The sequence below is a fragment of the Pempheris klunzingeri genome, chromosome 5 (genome assembly GCF_042242105.1).
Source record: "Pempheris klunzingeri isolate RE-2024b chromosome 5, fPemKlu1.hap1, whole genome shotgun sequence".
NCBI lineage: Eukaryota > Metazoa > Chordata > Actinopteri > Acropomatiformes > Pempheridae > Pempheris > Pempheris klunzingeri.
Window position 1 is genome coordinate 16725715 of NC_092016.1, and position 19512 is coordinate 16745226.

At 43.6% G+C, this 19512-nt stretch overlaps 1 protein-coding gene across 2 annotated transcripts; it reads left to right on the plus strand.

The window, feature by feature from the left end:
• The first annotated feature begins 147 nt into the window (after nucleotides 1-147).
• eea1 (early endosome antigen 1) lies at nucleotides 148-19374 on the plus strand. 2 transcript variants are annotated; one of them, XM_070830350.1, is made up of 29 exons: nucleotides 148-263; nucleotides 3955-4032; nucleotides 4177-4289; nucleotides 4395-4449; nucleotides 4542-4607; nucleotides 4721-4751; nucleotides 4832-4936; nucleotides 5228-5376; nucleotides 5967-6122; nucleotides 7331-7447; nucleotides 8827-9165; nucleotides 9447-9596; nucleotides 10195-10314; nucleotides 10756-10959; nucleotides 11065-11265; nucleotides 11372-11485; nucleotides 11654-11809; nucleotides 11959-12098; nucleotides 12212-12542; nucleotides 12699-12800; nucleotides 12891-13089; nucleotides 13257-13435; nucleotides 13739-13924; nucleotides 14018-14149; nucleotides 14570-14755; nucleotides 14855-15093; nucleotides 16003-16123; nucleotides 16289-16387; nucleotides 16545-19374. In XM_070830350.1, exons 1-29 carry the CDS (start codon nucleotides 240-242, stop codon nucleotides 16665-16667), a joined length of 4215 nt encoding a protein of 1404 aa, XP_070686451.1. In that variant the 5' UTR covers nucleotides 148-239; the 3' UTR covers nucleotides 16668-19374. The 2 variants fall into 2 exon arrangements, with proteins under 2 accessions (XP_070686451.1, XP_070686452.1); XM_070830351.1 differs by having other exon boundaries at nucleotides 5228-5349.
• Nucleotides 19375-19512: the final 138 nt, after the last annotated feature.

Consider the following 19512-nt stretch of genomic DNA (forward strand, 5'->3'; position numbering starts at 1 on the left):
TATATATATATGTATGTGTATATATATATATTTTAAATCAGTGCAGTAGTACATGACAGCACTTGTTGTAATGTTGAATGCAGCCTGTGTGTGTGTGTGTCCTGCTGAACCATCCTCGCCATGACCCGCCCATTCTCCGCCGCTGCCTGAGCCTGGTCAGGTGCTCGTTGGAAAGAGACGTAAACTTTGAATTTGGACAACTGACTGGATTTAGTGTCCGGACAAACACAGTCGAGGCCATGCTCAGACGGATACTTCAAATGGTAAGCGTAATGATGCGGCGAAGTCAACGCTGTCGCTTTTGTGTGGTTAAAACGAGTCGTTTTCCTTGGGAGACACAGGCCTATCCTTGTCTGTTTTCATGGCGGGGGACGCGCCTTTTACCACACAGCGTGTCGCTGGTGGGCGGGGTTTTTATTTTCAGCTAACGGGAGCTCCTCGCTTGGGAAAATCAGAGCGCGGTGAACACATCGAGCGCTCCTTGTGTTGGGTTGACACAGCTACATGCTAACTTGGTTCGCTTGATTGATGCTACTGTTGACAGGGATGTAGCAAGCTAGTGCCTGTCTATAAAACGCAGTAGCGCACTAAAAGCAAACGTGTCCACCTCGACAGGGTTAGTAAAGTAAAGAACAACTTATCTAACTATCGTGCTTGGTCAGTGAATCATTTTATCGTCATGGTTTCCATTTTATGGTTAGCTAGCGGTGTGGTAGCGGTGGGTTAATTCATCGTCCACTCACCACATGCTAACGCTGACGTTAGCAACACATTGACTGTTGGGAAGTCCTGTGTCAACTGACTACCTACAAAAAAACACAAGTCTTAATTTACTGGGCTTGTACTGGGGTTATTGGTGACATGGTTTTCACTATATAAAGGTATAAGTTGGGGTAATATGTTAGCTACAGAGCTAGCTTCTGGAAAGGACTACATTTACCACAGGGCAGTGCTGACGCTAACTGCATCACTGTGTACACTTTGATGTCCAGGCCTTGTAATCAGGAAAATCCAGTTTTTAAAACACAAAACACTGAGATCAGACTGGGACCATTAACCTCCGATGGGTTTTATTGCAAACGTTTAAGAAGCCAAACATGTAAACTGAAACATTGTGTGCTAAGAATCTCTGCTTCCCCCCCTACCAGTACAGTAGCTTGTTAATGATTCAAAGCGTGTAGCTAACAACACAGACATTATCACAGGCTCAGGGGCTCATAGGAGACAATATGATTTAAGGGGGTCCACTCATTAATACACATCTGTCCTCCATGTTGAAAGTTTGGGCAGCCGCTGACTAGTTTATGGGCACAAACACTCCTTAAACTATAGACCATATTGCAAAGATTATGATGACAATGCATTTTATTACTGTATCATATCAGAGATAATCTATCACCCTGTTTTTACGGTACTGATGAAGGAGACTTCATCACATTTTAAACTCTAGACTTATTCATGTCAATCCATTTCAAGACAGTATAATAATTTCCTAAAACAGAGTTCTCATTTATGCATAGGACTGCTGCTGGATCAAATCTAGAGAAGAATTGGTTTTATTTTGTGGTTAGGACCATCATTTGTATTTTGGTAAAGTCACTGCAGGGTTGTTTTATGTGTGTAGTTTGTGTGAGTTGTGTCAAAGGCTGTTCCATGATATAAATGCTTAGCCCATTTTCAAAGTGGTGTTTGTCAGCCCTCCAATAGGCTCTGAGATACTGGATTCAAAGTGCTAGCACACACACACACACACACACACACACACACACAAACCCACCCACCCACACATGTGTTCACCTGATTCATTCATGCAGACTATCAGCAGCCCAAACAAACCCTTTTTGTGAATGGATCACTTCTGAGCTCTGTGGAGAGTTGATTTTTTCCTGTTGGTCTGCCATCCTCTCAGCTGCAGTGATCTGATTTACAGGGTGTGTTGTTTAAAATAACCTGACCAGTTGCCTGTCCTCTTGAAGGGCCACAGAAATGCATGTATCAACACTGTGAGCCAAAGGCAGCATATTAATTGTTAAAGTCACATAATGTTTAATGATCGATGAAGTTGAAATGGAATATCAAAATGCCTGCAGTCTAATGTAGTTATCTGATAGGCCCAAAATCTGCCGAGTTAATTTCATTGAAAACTCTTATCATGAAAATAAAGGAACCTGGCAAACATACGTTATGAGGTTTTTGAAAACTAGTGGGGGAAAAGTTAAGCCAAGGATACAAGAAAGTCCCTTTCGTAAGGTCAGTCATAAAAAATGTAAGAAGATATGGCACAGCTATAAATCTCACCAGAACAGTCTGCCCTCAAACACAGTGCATCTGTGGGAAGAGCACATGAGTGAGGAAGACCAGGGGCCTGTGGACAAGCAGATGGGAGTCACTGCTCTTACGTTTGCCTGGGTGCTTCACCATTCACAGCTTTGGGCCTGTTGGGGGGGGGAAAAAAACTCATCACATCAGGGTTACTTTTTGCTAAAAGTCGTGGGAGACTCTGAAACAAAGCGAAAGAAGATTCTATGGTTTGATGACATATAAGTGGAGCATTTGGTAATATTAGTTCTGCTATTACCACTACCATTACTACAAACTTTATTCGTGTAGCACCTTTCATACACGAAATGCAGAACAAAGTGCTTCACAACAAAGAAATCACATGCACATAAAAATAATGATAAAATATAAAAAAGAAAGAACTAGTCGAAAATATAATTAAAAGAATTTTGGGCCTGTATCAGGAAAGTCACAGCTAGTTAAAGGCTAAAATGAAGAGATACGTTTTTAGCTTAATTTTAAGAATATTTAGCGAGGTTGCTTCCCTGATATGTGTAGGTAGTGTGGTCTATGAGTGTTTTTGACAATGGCTGCATCCCAGATTTTCTGTCAGCGTTACAGGAAACCAGCTGCAGATGAGCATGTTGTTCTTGAGGGCAGATAGTTAACAAGGGAGTCAGCAGTGAGCTTGGGCCCAGCCAGTGAAGGGCTTTGTATACAAAGAGGAGGACCGTAAAGTTCATTGTGAATGTTACAAGAAGCCACTGTAGCAGCTGAAACTAGTCGAGCAGAGTTTTGAATGAGCTGAAGTCTCTGAGTGATGTTTTTCAGGAGGCCTTTAAAAACTGCCATTACATTAATCAAGTCAGCTTGAAATGAAGGCATCTGTCAGTTTTTGTACCTTATTGATTTATAAATGGCCGTACTTTAGCTGTGTTGAGACCCAAAAGGTTACCATCCCTACCTTAAAGCATGATGGTGGCAGCATCATGTGGCAGAGGGTTATGGGAGTAAAGGGAAAAATAAACACGGCAAATGACAAAATGAAATCTTGTAGTTAGGGTTAGGAAAAAGTGTTCGTGTCATGAAGTGGCTGAATCTAGACCTCAATCTGACGGAGAGTTTGTGGCTGGACTTGAAACGTGCTACTCACTCATGATTTCCACGCAACATGACAAAGCTTTGACAGTTTTGCAAAGAAGAATGAGGAAAAGTTGAGCCATGTCCAGATGTGCAGCGCTGACGCAGACACATTCACACACACACTGAAGGTCGTAATCGCTCCCCAAGGTGCAAATGTACTTTTCTGCTGTTCAGTGTCAGTAAAGTTTAATTATGCTCTTTTTATAGACATTAAACAGCAGTTGGAGGAGATCTGGTGTCACCAAATCCTACACTGTTTCATTCATTCATCACTCATTTCATGAGTGTGAAAATTATTGGTCACTTGGTCCAGCATTTACACAGATGCAAACAAAACACAGAAAGAGCACAAGCATAAAAGTCTGTATATGAGTGCATGTAATGTTTTAATGTCTCTGGAATATAGTTTATTACAGTGATTTAAAATTTGTAGAGAAAAGATAAATATTCTCCTGCTATTGCTTAACTGTTTCTCTCAGGCAGTTATCAAATGTGCAGACTAATTTAACACCGACTGGTTCTCCTCCTCAGACTCCTGGGAAGGGAGGCTCCCAGAACGCAGAGTCAGAGCAGCCCAGCACAGATCTGAACCATGATCAGACATCTGAGGTAACATTAACGCTTGGCTTATCTTTACTGACTTGTAGCTTTTTTCTCATCCCCACCAAAGCAGAGCCGCATAATTTAAAGTAAAAAAAAAAAAGAGCAGTTATTATCACATGGTCGATTCTGATGGTGTGTTTCTGTGTTCAGGGCTTCATCTGCCCTCAGTGCATGAAGTCTCACAACTCTGCAGAGGAGCTGTTCAAGCACTACGAGCTGTTCCATGATACCGGAGACCTGCCCGCTCATGTGGCCCCCACTCGGTTAGTGATAGAGACGTTAACGTTACATTAATTATGACCCCATGGTGAACTTGACAAAATAGAGACTTTGTGTAATTTGGTGAACGCACTCTTTCCTCCTTTTAGGGAAGACCTTACAATGCTGCGGCAAGAGGTTCAGGACCTGCATGCTTCTCTCAAGGTATGATTGAGTTCCTGAACCGGACAGAGGTGTGCCAATTGTTAGTTCATATATATACTTTATTGTGTGTGTGTGTGATTTCACTTGATTAGGAGGAACGATGGTTCTCTGGAGAGCTCAAGAAGGAGTTAGACAAAGTCCAAGGACAACTGAAGCAAGTAATTCCTTCAAGTTATTTAATATGTATTATAATAAAATGTATGCTTGATCAAATATGATGGCAGTGCTTATTGTTACTGTACATGTTTCTCTCTTTCCCCTGACTCCACAGAACGATGGACAGATGGACTCAGATGATTCAGGTAGAGCACATTTATATTTAAAATACCTGTTGAAAAAGATGGCAAACATCAATCACTAATACGCGGTGCTCTTTTCTCAGTCCTTGAAAGGAAGTTGAACGAAGCAGAGACAGAAAAGTTCAACATCAAGCAGATGAAAGACCTGTTTGAGCAGAAGGCTGCCCAGCTGGCCACAGAGATAGTAGGTTAGTGTGGGGTGAGGAAAGTGGGAGGCTTGTGTCTGTGGGTCTGCGTCATTTAACAGCACTGAAGTTGTCTGTTACTGGACCACTGTTAAGCTCAATCCGTCCGTTGTGCTTTATCTTGTGTACGTTGTTGTTCACTCTTCAAAATGTGGTTCTACAGCCTGAAGGCATAGATTTCACATGTTGTATACTGATGCTTTCCTCAACTCAGTCTGATGATGTGAACAAGTGAGGTGTGTGGGTTGTTTAGATTTGATAAATTGAAAGTTATGAAATTGTTGAATTCGACAGACTTAAAGTCCCGCTATGATGAGGAGAAGAGCCTAAGGGAGGCCTCTGACCAGAGGCTTGTCAAAGTGACCGAACAGCTACAGAAAGAGAAGCAGGACAACGAGAGACTCCAGACAGAACTGGTACAACAACACACTAAGCTTCCCTTGGTATTTATTCCCTTCTCGCTGGGCATGAGACATTGTACTTTGTGTAGGCCTTTCTTTCATGACTGTTGTGCCTTTGAAAGAATAACGCTGAATCGACACCATGAAATCTGTTTGGCTCTGAGCTGTTTGGTGGAAGAATCAAAGCAGATCTTAACCAGACAATCCCTTCGCCGTTGTTATAGAAACGTGAAACACCACCTCAACCAAAGAATTTATATCAAAAGCGGTCCAGCTTTCTTTAAAGTAGAGTTGTGCGGTTGAAGTTTTATGCTACGTCTGCTTAAACGTTTTTACGTACTCAGAGTGGTTTAGTTGAGGAATCATACAAATATAGGTTTAGAGCTCAAGCTTCAAGGAGAGGCAGCAGCTTCTGTTGATGTCTCATCTACTGCACTTTGATAAAGGACTCTTGGATTTATTGGGCTGCCACATTGTTGCTCAATATTTAAACATCTTGTAATATGCTGGAGACATCCATGTGCATTTGAAGAGCTCCGCTGCCACTAAGGACATCTAGTTATGATTAATCTTGCTACCAAAACAGCCCGGTCTTCACGCCGTTGACACAGTGCCTCTGCTCTGACCCCTAGCTGCAGCGACCAGGAGTGGAGGATGTGGAGGTCCTGCAGAGGGAGCTGGTGCAGGTCCAGACACTGATGGACAGTATGACCCGTGAGAGGGAGGAAGAATCCGCAAAACTCAAAAACCACTATGAGCAGCTGCAGGCTAATTACACTACCTCAGAGGTGAGGACGGGGGGGGCGACAAAACGCCTAATGTCTTGAAGGTCAAATGTAGTTCTGGTGTCTTACTTTTACTTTTTCCAGGCGTGTTGCGACACAAACTGCTGCACAGTGATTTCTATAATCGCCTGCAAGATTGTAGTGGTGATGTGAGATATAGTTCAGAAGTTCTAACATCATACATTTCACCTGTCATTGGCTTAGTTGTGCTTTTTGGCAAAGAAACAGCATTTGAAATTATTATTCCAAAATGTCTCTGAAATAACTTGTGAAATAGTTCCGATGTACTGTATTTATGTCGTACCAGATGGCTCTGAGCCTAATTCTCACTTATTAATGTCTGGTGAATAATTCAGCCCTCTTTCCTGCATTTTTGATCCCAGAGGGATTATTTATAGGGTTCTGTCAGGCAGCACCAGACCCTGAACCTCATCCACAGTATATCCATTAAATTTTCTCTGAAGTTTTTCTATTTTTACAGATCAAAGAGACACAATGAATATTTTTGAAAAAGGTCGGGTTTTTCATTAAAGTGGTTGTTTTGTTGTTTGTTGCAAGTGGTCTGACACAGTAGTTGTAATTCGTTGAGGTTCCACAGTTTTGAACAGTTTTTGCGTCCAGCAGCCGGTGAAATGCCAACATTGCATCTAAAATATAAAGCAACAGTTAACCCTCAGGTTCATGCATCCTCTCTTGTATAGAAGATACTGATTAATGCTGCCACAATGAGAAGCTGTCACAGTGAAGTGTGGTAAATTGGACAGGTGATAAATGGATTAATGGATCCCAGCAACATCTTGTTCTGTGTTTCAGATTTGCCTTTTGCTGTTGTACTGTGATTTAACTTTGTCTGTGTCTCTCTTTCCCTTCCCGTCCTCATCTTCTGCTCCTCACATATTGTATCTCTCTCCAACATTCACTCTTTCTTCAAGATTCGTAAACTAGAGGTAAAACATGTTGTTTCAAGTTGGCCGCAAATTTGGTTTCATTCTTTTGAGTTTCTCTGAGTTTGAAAAATGTGTTCCCACTTCATGTCTGTTTATTTGGGGAGCAGGGTTGATGTTGTGCAACTGAAGTTTTGTTGTTACTAAGCCATGTTTGGTTTGTTTTTCTTCTTTTATGTCAGTCCTTCACAGTATTGCTTTTGTTCTTTGAGTATACACTAAATGGCTTACAGAAAGAGTGTAACATGTCTGTCTATTGTATTGCAGATAACTATATCCCAACTAAAAGCAGAGCTGGAGAAGGGTCCACAGGAAGCAGCTGTCTACACACAACAGATCCACCAGCTGCAGACCAATTTAAACAATTTGCAGCAGCAAAGCCAGGTAACACACACACACACACACACACACACACACACACCACCAGAACCAAACTGCTACAGTTATATAGTCTAATATCGGGACAGTCTTGCCATTCTTAGCAGATTACTGCAGGTGCAAACTTGTCTGCATCATGCAGCATACAATTGTGTCAGATTTACTTTAACTTCAGTGATGCTAACAGGCCTTGCCAGCTGCCCCTAAAGTAGGGAAGAAGCCATCTCAGTGTCTCTAAACCTTCCTCTGTTGCCTGGCATCAAGCCCCATCACAATGCCCTGCTGTCACCAGCCTTCTTTGGCAACCTAGACATGTTGATAAAAAAATCACCTATAATTAAACCAGCAGGGGGGGATCTCTGCCATGCCAGCTCTGTCACTTGGGGTGAAACACAATCACAGGTAACTGCGCTAGTGCAATGGTAACTGGGCAGTGACAGCACAGGGTTCCTGCCAGAGATTAAATCCCCTCACATCAGGCACATCAATGCCCTGCCAGCCGAGTAGGTTTCCGGGTAAGAGGGGGATTACGGGGCTGAATGTCCCCACGCCTCACGCTTCTTTTCGCAACAGGATACCCTGAGACCTGATACAGATACTCCTCTCATGAGAATAGAGACAAAAGTGATGGAGCAGACAGCGAGACACAGAGGACTAAGAAAGGGCAGGTGAACATTTTCATTGGTCTGTGACTCCAGGATTAGAGAGGAGAGACTCGGCAGAGAGCTGTGACAATGACACAGGAGAAGGACAGTAACAAGGCCTCAAGGAGGAGAATAAAAGAAGAGGAAAAAAACAGGAAGTGTCTACAGAGGGTTGTTAATGTTGGTCAGCTGCTGTGGTGGCCTGCAGAGGTTTATTGAACGTCTGTAAAGTCCAGGTGCCCTGTCACACTCCCTAGTTAGCAGCACGCTCCACTATTAACACCATTTTGCTCTTTATCATCCTGTTGCCGAGTTTACTGCCGGCTCCAGGACAAGTGCTGTTCACACAACGTGGTATTCCAAGTCCTGTGTCGTAAACCCTCCCCTAGAAATGCCATACCTCACTTTACTCTTGACTCTTGACAGCCGACTGTTCTTTTCCATAGCTTATATCACATGAGGTGTTGGTGTTTGTGCCTCGTTGTAGCTCCTATCAGGCCAACTCCTTCCTGATTAGCCTTTAAAACACTGTCAATCTTTGTCCTTCTTCACGAGAGCCTGCTTCCTCAAGAAATGTCAGAAAACATGATTTTACATGATTTTACTCACTGTTGTTTTGTTTTTCCCTTGCTTGTTCTCTAGCTTTCAGTGCTATTCAGGGACAACTTCCACCCCATTATTCCCAAACTTCTGGCCAACAAATGCTGATCTGCCTCATGTTGTCCTCTCCTCTTCTCACAGAGCCTGTCTGAAAAGTTTGCACGTAAGGAGAAAGAATATCAGGAAGTGGAGGAGCGTCTGGGAGCTGAGAAGACTGCCAAAAAGGGAGTCCAAGGCAGCCTGAAGGAGAGGGAGCTGGAGGTCCAAGAGCTCCATGCCCGGGCCACAGGGGCTGAGGCGTCCCTGCAGAAGGCCCAGACGGAGCTTAGAGAGAGGGCAGAGGAGGTGGGAAAGTTGAAGAGCGAGATTACAGAGCTGGAGGTGAAGCACGCAGAGCTGAAGGTTGAGAGGAAACAGTTGGAACAGCAAAGGGAAGAAAAAGAGAGCCATGGTGCTCAGCAGCAGACTGAGATCGGTCAGGTGAGTAGTGTGGACAAAGGTCACACAGACTACTGCAATGCAGTAAGGGCCATAGCATATGATTCAGGTCATTTGCATACACTAATGGGGACATTGTCAACCTTGCAGAGGGCATGTGTACATTGCTGCAACAAGCCAAAAAAAGAAATAACTGATGGACAAATGTCAAGCAGTAATGTGTTGGAACAGAGTCAGAGAGGATTCAAGACATCCACTTCCCTCATCCAAGTATCTACTGTATGTTAATCTCCATTTTAATAATCGCCCATCTCTCTTCCTAGTTGCATGCCAAACTGCTGGAGGCGGAAAGGCAGCTGGGCGAGGTGCAAGGTCGCCTTAAAGAACAGAGGCAGCTGTCCGGGGAGAAACTAAAAGACCGTGAGCAGCAAGCAGCTGATCTGCAGCTCAAATTGTCGCGTGCAGAAGAACAGGTATGCACTGCATGGAACTTTTATCATCGTTTCAGGGAACCAAATTATTGTAATAGAAGAGACAGAACATCTGTGCATGAATGTGGCTTATGTGTGCATCCCAAGATATAATGTATACTGTTTCAGTTACGTTTGTTGATTAAAGAATAAGGGAATCAATAATCAATGCAAGTGAGATAAAAAAAAGAGATGATAATAAATCTTCTAAAAGCAAACAAATCAAGATAAAAACCTAACAGAGATAAAGGGAGAATAAGTAGGATTCTCTTATAAAATACTGTACAGAATAATGTACAAACAAAAATAATCCAACTCAGTCATCATTTATGACCTACTAGAAGTGTGTGGCGGTGTCTGTAACTGCAGAGACCCGCCCCCTGCCTGTATTTTTATATTTCTATGTGTTTGGGACGTTTCTGGTCATCAGCCAGGAGGAAGCTCTGAAAATGACCAACAGATCCCACCCACTCTACCTTTAATGAAACTGATAATACAGAAACTGTAAAAGCACATATGGCTGTGAAATTAGCACTACGTTTAGGTTTAAAAACAAATAAAGGAAAAGAAATAAATGTTTTTCTGTGTTTTGCTTCTTAAGCTGAAGGAGAGTGCTAGTAAGAATACAGACATGCAACACCAACTGGAGAAAGCCAAGCAGCAGCACCAGGAGCTGCAGGCGCTGCAGCAAAACACCAACGGCAAACTCCGGGAGGCACAGGTACTGTTCATAAGAAAACCCCTTTGGTAACTATACTGGAGAGCACTGTGCAGTATACACAGTCATCAAAGGCGTTGCAAAGAGTTGCGAGAATGTCAGGGGATAATACTGTGATGATTGATTTTGAACACCACTTATTGAACCCAAAAATGTTATTTTAATGCAACTAAATATAGGTGCTTGCTGCATGTCAGTGTTGTCTGGTATATTAGTGTGAGTAAAACATTTTGGTAATTGGATTATTCCATAAAGCCCACTTGTAGAAGTTTTATAGCTTTATTATTCTGATGAAATAACATTTTGTCCATCCACAAACAAACCAGTGCATTATGCCGATGTGAACATTGGTGTTGTCCACAGTTCATCTTGATATCTACCTCATGCGCAACGTGAAGTAAATACTTCTGGCCAAATGCCTCATGGCTTGCCTTCATGCTGCAGAATGACCTGGAGCAGGTGCTGCGTCAGATTGGAGATAAGGACCAGAAGATCCAGAATCTGGAGGCTCTGCTGCAGAAGAGTAAGGACATTGTGAGCCAGCTGGAAGCAGAGAGAGAAGACCTGTGTGCCAAGATCCAGGCTGGCGAGGGAGAGACGGCTTTGCTCAACCAGCTAAAGGAGAAAAACCATGCACTACAAGAACAGGTCGGTGCATCCCCCTCTCACAAACCAGCATCATACAGAAAGGCCAGTTTTGTTTCACGGTCATGACAAAGCTCATAATCTTTTCTGTATTTGTCTGTCTGAAAGGTTGCACAGTTGACAGACAAGCTGAGGAACCAATCAGAGAGCAACAAGCAAGCCCAGGATAACCTACATGAGCAGGTTCAGGAGCAGAAGTCCCTGCTGCGTTCAGCCCAGGACCGAGCTCACACCATGGAGACCTCAGTGACTGAACTCACCGCCCAGCTTGCAGACAGCAAGGAGAAGGCAGCCCAGCTGGATGCTCAGGTACGCCTCTACACAAACGAGTCCTACAGATTTGTGTGTGTGTGTATGTTTTTAAGACATTTTTTGTAATGAGAATAAAAGTTTCTGTCGGTGTGCTTTTCTTCAGCTGAAGGCAAAGACAGAGATGTTGCTGTCTGCAGAAGCAGCCAAGGCTGCACAGAAGGCTAACCTGGAGAACAGCCTGGAGACCGCTCAGCATGCCCTGCAGGACAAGCAGCAGGTTAGCGCCTTCTTTGAGCCACTGATGTTGAAATTTGGCTGAAACACAGCACAGCTAGCTTTCCTTTTAAAATGTCACTCGCTGACTTATACTGTGTCTTCCTTTCCTTCTTCACTCTATTCACCTTATCCCCTCTTATCCTGCACCCTCTCCCACTGTCTTGTATAGGAGCTGACTAAAGTTCAGAAGAAGGTAGAGGAGCACGCCCAAAGGCTCAAGGAGAGACAGGAGCAGTGCACACAGCTGGAGACCAGTCTGAAAGAATGCAAAGACAAACTAATGGCTTCAGAACAGCGTATAGAGCAGCTGGAGGGGCTCAATAAGGTTTGTGTTGAGTCTTTATTATGGCTACCTGATATTGGACTGGATGATGACTTATACTAGGCCCCTTTTTTCCTGTCTCTAGTGCCTTACTTCTTGTATTTTTTAAACATTTTTTTTATATAAATTAATCTGGTGTTTTAATCTGACAGAAATTGGAGTCACAGGTTGGGGACTTGCAGGCCACACGGGACCAGGTGCAACAGGAAGTGCAGAAGCTCCAGAAGGAAGGGTCCGAGGTTAAACGGAAAGCCAAGGAGCTGCAACACTTGCTGGAAACGGAGAAAGCAGGGTGAGATAAACTATACTGGTGCATTAGCTTTATTAAATTGTGATATAGATTTGCAAGTGAATAATAAATCTGTGTAAATGCACTTGTAACTGTGTTGGCTTTCCACTGTTAAGGGCAACAATGCTACAAGAGGAATTAAAGAAAAAAGCAGCTGCTGTAAGTGACATTCAGCAGCAGCTGGAGCACAGTGAGCAGGACAAAGCCGCTCTGAAGGTGAACCTGGACAAGGTGACCCAGGAGGGAAAGACGAAGCACGCAGAGCTGGACAGGAAAGCTCAGAGCCTGGCTGCAGACTTACAAAAAGCCCAACAGGAGAAAGAGGCTCAAAGGAAGGAGCTTGTATCTGTGCAGGAGAACCTTGGAAAAGCCAATAAGGCACTGAAAGAGAGTCAGGGTCAGCTGGACACAGAGAGGAAGAACCATAAGTCAGCCATGGAGGAGAAGGTAGGTTCATTACGCTGCAGTCAAACAAAACCAGTTTAGACCATTTCACCATTATTTTTTCCAACTATTTATCAAGTTTTTTGAATAAAGAGTAACAAATAGCCACCTAATTACAGCATCAGGATATTGACAACATAAATCTGTCTTTATCCTCAGGAAAAGTCCAATGGAAAGGCCAGGCAGGAGCTCCTTAAGAATAATGAGGCCATCACCAAGGCAATGAACAAATCTAAAGAGCAGCTGGAGCAGATGAGAGAGGTAAGCCTCTGAAAAAAACTGGAAGATCACACATTATTGTTTGTATTGAATGTAACTCTCAAAGACCTGTCGTGTTTCTGTAAATGTCAGGCAGAGAAAAAGTTGAAAGTGCAGCTGACCACGTTGGAGCAGCAGCACTCGAAGACTCAGGAGGTGCTGAAAGAAAAAACTGATGAGTCAGAGAAGCTGCGGGCACAACTCAAGGCAGCCCAGGGGTCCTTTGAGGAGGAGATGAAGAAACTGAAGGGCCAAGTGGCACAGTTACAAGAAGTTAATGCTCAGAAGGAAAGTAGCATTCTTAAATACAAATGCAGACATGCATACTGTTGACAGTCACTCTATGATATTACAGCTACAGAGCTGTTGTTAGGTCATTTGTATGCTGACAACTTTAAGTTCTTATGTGTGTATCTGTATGTTTATGACTGTGTGTATTCTCTACATGTCTCCAGGCAGAGGAGGAGAGTAAGCTGAGGGCGCAGGTGTCAGGGTTTGGCCAGGAGCTCGCCTCTGAGAAGAGTCGGACGGCAGAACTGCAGAAAGCCTTGGAGCAAAGCCAGGAAAGCCTCACTAAGCTTCAGTCTGACTTCTACGGCAAGGAGTCTGAGGTGTCTGCTCTGCGTCAAGACCTCAAGGTAGATTTATGCAGGAAGAGCTGGAGGAGCAGAGACTGGTAGTGTGTTAATTTAATCAAGTTACATAAAATGTTGAGTTGACAGAAACACTGTGATGCTACATCACTATTAGCTCATTCTCAGAGATGGATTAAGGTCAAGGAGTGATGTTGATGGCTCTGAACCAAGACTTGCAGACTGATGACTAAAATGTTTGCTAAACAATATTAACACACACTCCTCTGAGTGGCTGCCATAGCCTCTGCTGTTGTTATTGATTTCTGTCCTGACTCCCCACACTGAGTGACTTTTGTCTGACTGTAGGCATCAGAGGAGAAGCTGAACCTGGCTCAGGAAGAGCTGGCTGCCAACCGAACCCACCAGACAGGTTTAGAGGCTCAGATCAAGGAGCTGCAGACGGGCCGCGCCTCGTTGGAGCAGCAGCTGGCAAAACGGGATCAAAAGCTCCAACAGCAAGAAGAAACCCAGAGGGAATTACAGAAGCAGCAGGTCAGACAAACTGATTTACACACATAGACTTAAACACTTACATGACTTGATATGATTAAGTTCATTTGTTGTATATTGTGCTAACTCATCCAGGGTCAAGTTAAGGAGGAACTCGAGAAGGAGAGGAGCAAAGTGGAGGATCTAAACAAAGCCAAGGGCGTCCTGGAGAAGAATAACACCAGACTGACTTCTGAATTAAAATCACTCACGGAGAAGAGCGAGAAGGTCAGTCACTTTTCATACAATGCAACTAACAATATCGTTCTTTTGATTTAAACGGGGACACAGATGCTGGAAAGAAGGCCGCCATTTATATCTCATACTGGCTGAAGTGACCTGCTTCCCATGCTTGTGTCTTATGTAAACAGCTTTAGTCCAGGATACTGCAGGTCATCAGGGCCACATTCTTCAAAGCTATAACTGGTTGTGCTTGAGTTGACAATTTGACGTGAGCCTGGATTTTCCAGCTCTTCAAAGCTGCCTTAAAATTGATCTAAAGCTGTTGTCAGAGCAATAACTTCCTAAGCCCAAACCTGCTCAAGCCTTTCAAAGTTCAACTCAATCTGTGATCTCATTTTCAGAAATGACCTACTGAGACCTCAGAGCCTTTACCAACCAAATATTGTATGTTTTGTGGCCTTTCAGGAGCTGGGTGAGTTGCAGGAAGCCAAACAGCTGTTAATCCAGCAGAAACTAGAGCTGCAGGGCCAGGTGGAGGCAGCACAGAGTACCCTCGAGCAGGAACGGAAAGAGCACCAGGCCACCAGGGACAGCAGGAGCCAGAGAGAGGAACAGCTCGTCGCCCAAACCAAGGAAGTCCAGGAGAAGTTGGTAAGCTCACCTGCCAAATGCCATAACGTTATTTAAAATGAATGGTTTCAATGGTCATCCAACTCCCTTTTGTGACCTCCTCATTGCTTCCTTCCAAAGTCGTCAGAGAAGCGAGCCAGAGAGGAGCAGGTGAAGCGCGGGGAAGAGGCGGAAGCCAAGATGGCCGCGCAGGTGACGGCTCTGAATGAAAATGTGGCCACGCTGAAGAGAGAGTGGCAGGGCAGCCAGCGGAGGGTCGGGGAACTGGAGAAGCAGACGGATGAGCTGAGAGGAGAGATCGCTGTGCTGGAGGCCACCGTCCAGAACAACCAGGATGAGAGACGGGCTCTTTTGGAACGGTGAGATGTCAGCGTTTATTGACCGGCCTCGAAGCTCACAGAAGTAAAATGACAAGAGCTGTAAAAGAGAGGAATGACCTCTAAGGTCAAGCTAAGTTAGTTTTCATCAGGCTTTTGCTGCACAGATGCTTTTCAGGGGTCACATTTAAATTATTCAAACCATCTGCGTCCAGTGCAGGCCTCAGATGGTACCGAAGTATTTAACGTCAAAACTGGCACTTGCATCCAGTTCCAAGAAAAACAGCAATAAGGCTTTTGTTAATAATGTAAATCATCTTTATTACAAGACTAAATTAGAACTCTTGATCACCTTGCCTTGTCTTAGCTAGTCACTGTGAGCTGCTGAAGACTGCCTCAGGGTTAGTTTTGCCCACATCTCTCCCAGAGCTTTGAATTTGCTCTGTCGCTGTTTCAAAGAACTTCATTTCCTTGTGCATAACGAATGATGAGTAAAATGATTATGTGAAATTCATTATATTAGGCTTATTACAGGCAGCACTGTTACAGAGGAAACAGGAAAAATTTGAGTCACGAGGCAAAAAATAGCAGAACATGGAGGGAGGGCTGACTACATGAATGAATGTAAGTTAGATGGTTCTATACATGTCCAACAGTTTCCTGCTGTGATCTTCCAAATTCCAAACATTTAACATATCTACAGTACATTTATTTAAAAAAAGGAATGCTTTACATACAGTTTAAGCTCTACACGAGGCTGTAGTTGCATGTTAGTGTATGTGACATCCCTGCAGACGTATATTTCAGAGCAAATAAACAGCAGAGACAAATCGTAACTCCCCTAAACACATTTAAAACATTTCAAATACTAATTAACAAAGTGATTATGCAGCCTGAGTCACTAACGAACATGCACACAAAACTCATCAGTGTCCTGTGGTTGCGTTGCAGCTGTGTTAAGGGTGAAGGGGAGATGGAGAAACTGCAGGCCAAGGTGGTGGAGCTCAGGAGGAAGCTGGACGACACGACAGCAGCCATGCAGGAGCTCGGCAGAGAGAACCAGTCGCTCCAGGTCAGTCATGAAACACTCGACTCGCAACGAGTAAGAAAAACGATTAAAAGAAATACTAAATTAGAGATGTGTGTGGCAGCGATGTACAGCAGCTGCCACCACGTCGTCTTGCTTCACTGTAAAGTTTGATGCTCTGATTGTAACTCCTGCTGTTGGCGATCTCAGATCAAGCAGTCACAGACTCTGACCAGGAAGTGGGCCGAGGATCACGAAGTGCAGAACTGCATGGCCTGTGGGAAGGGGTTTTCTGTCACTGTCAGGAAGGTAAGAATGCAAATTTCCCCAATGTGGGACGAATAAAGGTTTATCTTATCTTATGCAGTGATCAGAAGGATTGATGCTCAAAGGCAACAGGACACTCGTTTGATAGTCCGCCTTGTAATAAGCACCATCTCTCTCCTTTTCCTCTGTGAATATCCAGCACCATTGCAGACACTGCGGAAACATTTTCTGCGCCGAGTGTTCAGCGAAGAACGCCCTCACGCCGTCCTCGAAAAAGCCAGTACGGGTCTGCGAGACATGCTTCGAGGAGCTCCAAGGCTGATTTCCCCCTCTCGTCCCTACACCTCCCCCAGTCCCCTCCGTACCCCCTTTCCCTCCCCTTCCTACTCCAGCTGGCAGAGGGCGGCGTGTCTTTGTCATATTTAATGTGCACTATAAAGGACAGACCCAGTGCGAAGACTCCCACCTGCTTGTGACCTCTGGCTCTGGTGCAGAGGGAAACAGTTGAAGGGTTTTGACGAAGAGACACCAGAGCCACGTGATGGGAGTGGGTGGGACCGGTTGGGATTGTCTGTATCTGTTTTTTGTGCCTTTGCTACTCCTGTGGACTGCCAGAGAGCGGAGACAGTGAGAACTCCACACCATCCATCTCTTTTAAGTACATCTTCACGTCTCCAGCGTTGTTTGGCGTCATTAGAAACTGCGAGACGGTTGCGTGGTATGTTGTTAAATGTTTGGCATCAGCCGTGAGGAGGTGTAAGGTCTGTGCGGCGCTGCAAGAGTGACCGGGGGAGGAAATTTGATAACAGTGATGTTGAAAACCACTGCTGCCCTACAAAGGTAAATGCAGGTAACTATTTTGTCAAAAAAGCAAAAACATTCTCTGTATATCTACGTCAGTCTGATCACTAAGAAATTTAAATTCAGATTTTTATAGCAAGTCAAACTGAAGTAACCATATATTTTGGCAGAAATACTGTAATTAATTGTGTGTAATGCAGATTTGACATGTAAATACAAAGGTGTGTTGAAGTGTTGTTTCCCCCCCCCAACAGTTCATTTGGCTCTAAAACAGGCCACCAGAGTTTATCATCAGAAGGTTTAATTTGATGTTTTTGTACAGGATTTCATAAAGATAGGAAGTACTGATTTTAAATGTAAGTTTTAATTGTGTTTTGTAAATTCACGTGAAGAGCACTAGATTCTTTTTGTTGACATTATGTTGTACAGTATAACACAGCAAAAGTTAAGCACCCACAGTTTGAGATTTTAGGGTTATTTGTGTTGATGTAAATGATCAACTGTAAAGAGAAGAAAACAATTCATCAGTTGATTTCAGCACCAGCAATTTCAGATCAGCAGTGAGGTCAAATCAGTTACTGTGTGTTCCCTTTGTGCGGCAGCGTGTTGTGCATTTGTTAAAATTTATGTTTTCAGCCTATTTCATGACCAAAGAATGTCTGCAGCAGGAATACAGCCGAGATGAAAAGTTTGTTTCATATTTCAGTATTTTTCTAAGCGTCTCATTGAAAGCTTTTGAGTTGTAAATCACAGGGTCCTGAATTTGTATCTTGAACACAGCATGTATTATGACGATCTGAGAGGCTTTTCTGTGCGGTCGGTTGTTTTTTTGCTGTGCCACGTTTCTCTCTGCGTGTTTATTTCTACATATTGTGGTGCTTTCTGCAGACTGGCAATGATGCCGTCATTGAAGGTGCCTGCATGTTTATTTAATTTTTTTTTTTTCCTGCTGCTTGTCTCCACTCAACAGCACTGACTACTGCTGGAGCTGTGCGTGTGTGTATGTGCGAGTGCTCTGCTTTGAAGCAATAACCGTAGCTGTGTGTGACGTTGCTGTAACAGGGTGTGTGTGTGTTTTAGTGTTTAGGCCTGCTGCGTCCGTCTGCTGAGATGCACTGTACGAATGTTGGCTGCTCAGAACCTCAGCATCTCTCCGTCACGTTGTTCGGGGATGTCGGTGCTGCTTTCAGGTGCAGCGGTTACTGACAGTTCTCTGTCCAACCTGTCTGCAGATGAGGACACTGTAACAGTGAATTCCTGCTTTGTATAATTTCTAATTGTTGTCAGATATTGGTAAGATCTTTTGTGCAATTGTCTAAAGACTGGAGCAGGCGAAAAACACTGTAAGCCAGGCGACAACGCAGGCTGTTCTGGCATTTTGCAACAAGCAGCTTGTTTCAGACTTTGGCTCACCAAATTAGACCTTTTTATGCTTGTGTGCTCACTGAAGAACGTCCATCTCAGCTGCAAGCTCTCAAGAACACCTGTCTCTTTTTGCGTTGCATTGATTTTGTTACGTCTACCTCAGATTGGCGCTGGAAAAGCACTATTTCTAAACCTTAGAGATCACAAACATGTTGTGTCATTGCCTGCATTTGATCAAGGATTTATCTATCAAGCTGTACAGTCCTTTAAAACCTAGAGAGATGATTTGCACCTTATTGTACTCTGGGCTCGTCCGTATGAGAACCCAGCCACAAGCGTAGGACCACCAACTTTATACAGGCTTCAGCATTTCTAGCCCTGATGTACTTAACTGCTCATTAATACTAAGGCTGTCATAATTACCTTTGTAAATGTTTGTAATGAGAGAGAAAGAGGAAGTATAAAAACACTTGTGGATGTAGAAACAGTGAAAATGTGCGTGGACTCATCAGTGTCTTACTCATTTTTACAAAACGGCACCACAGACCCGTGCACACTGAATTGTGGCTTGCTTCGTGTTGCTGTCAGTTATCATGCATGATGACTTAACCGGCCCGTGGCTCATACGTTTTCTCCATGTTTAGAGTCATCACATTTGATGGTTGTGAAGGTGTGCCTTAGGCCAACGTCTCGTACGTCACCGCTCGCCATTAGCGGTGACACGCACCATGTATTACCACAGTCGGGGTGACTTCATTTCACCTGAAGGGAACGAGAAAAATAATGTAATTTATGTTCACATGCACCATTTTGATTTTTAATTCATCATCATGACAAACCTAAATAAAACCAGTATGTTTCTATTTTCTTGTGACTTATTTTTTTTAATTAGTCATTGAAAGTTTAATTTAAGAAATGGAGTATAAATGTTTCAATTTATATATCATATCACATAGCATGTGATATGATCAGAAGCTACAAACTGGAACTCTGAGTGAGTT

Bases quoted from the DNA above. Each gene is read 5' to 3' on its own strand.
- eea1 (XM_070830350.1), top strand. From the start codon at position 240: ATGCTCAGACGGATACTTCAAATG. The intron at 6,123-7,330 runs GTGAGGACGGGG...ATTGTATTGCAG, and splicing joins CTAATTACACTACCTCAGAG to ATAACTATATCCCAACTAAA. The intron at 15,094-16,002 runs GTGAGATGTCAG...GTTGCGTTGCAG, and splicing joins AGACGGGCTCTTTTGGAACG to CTGTGTTAAGGGTGAAGGGG.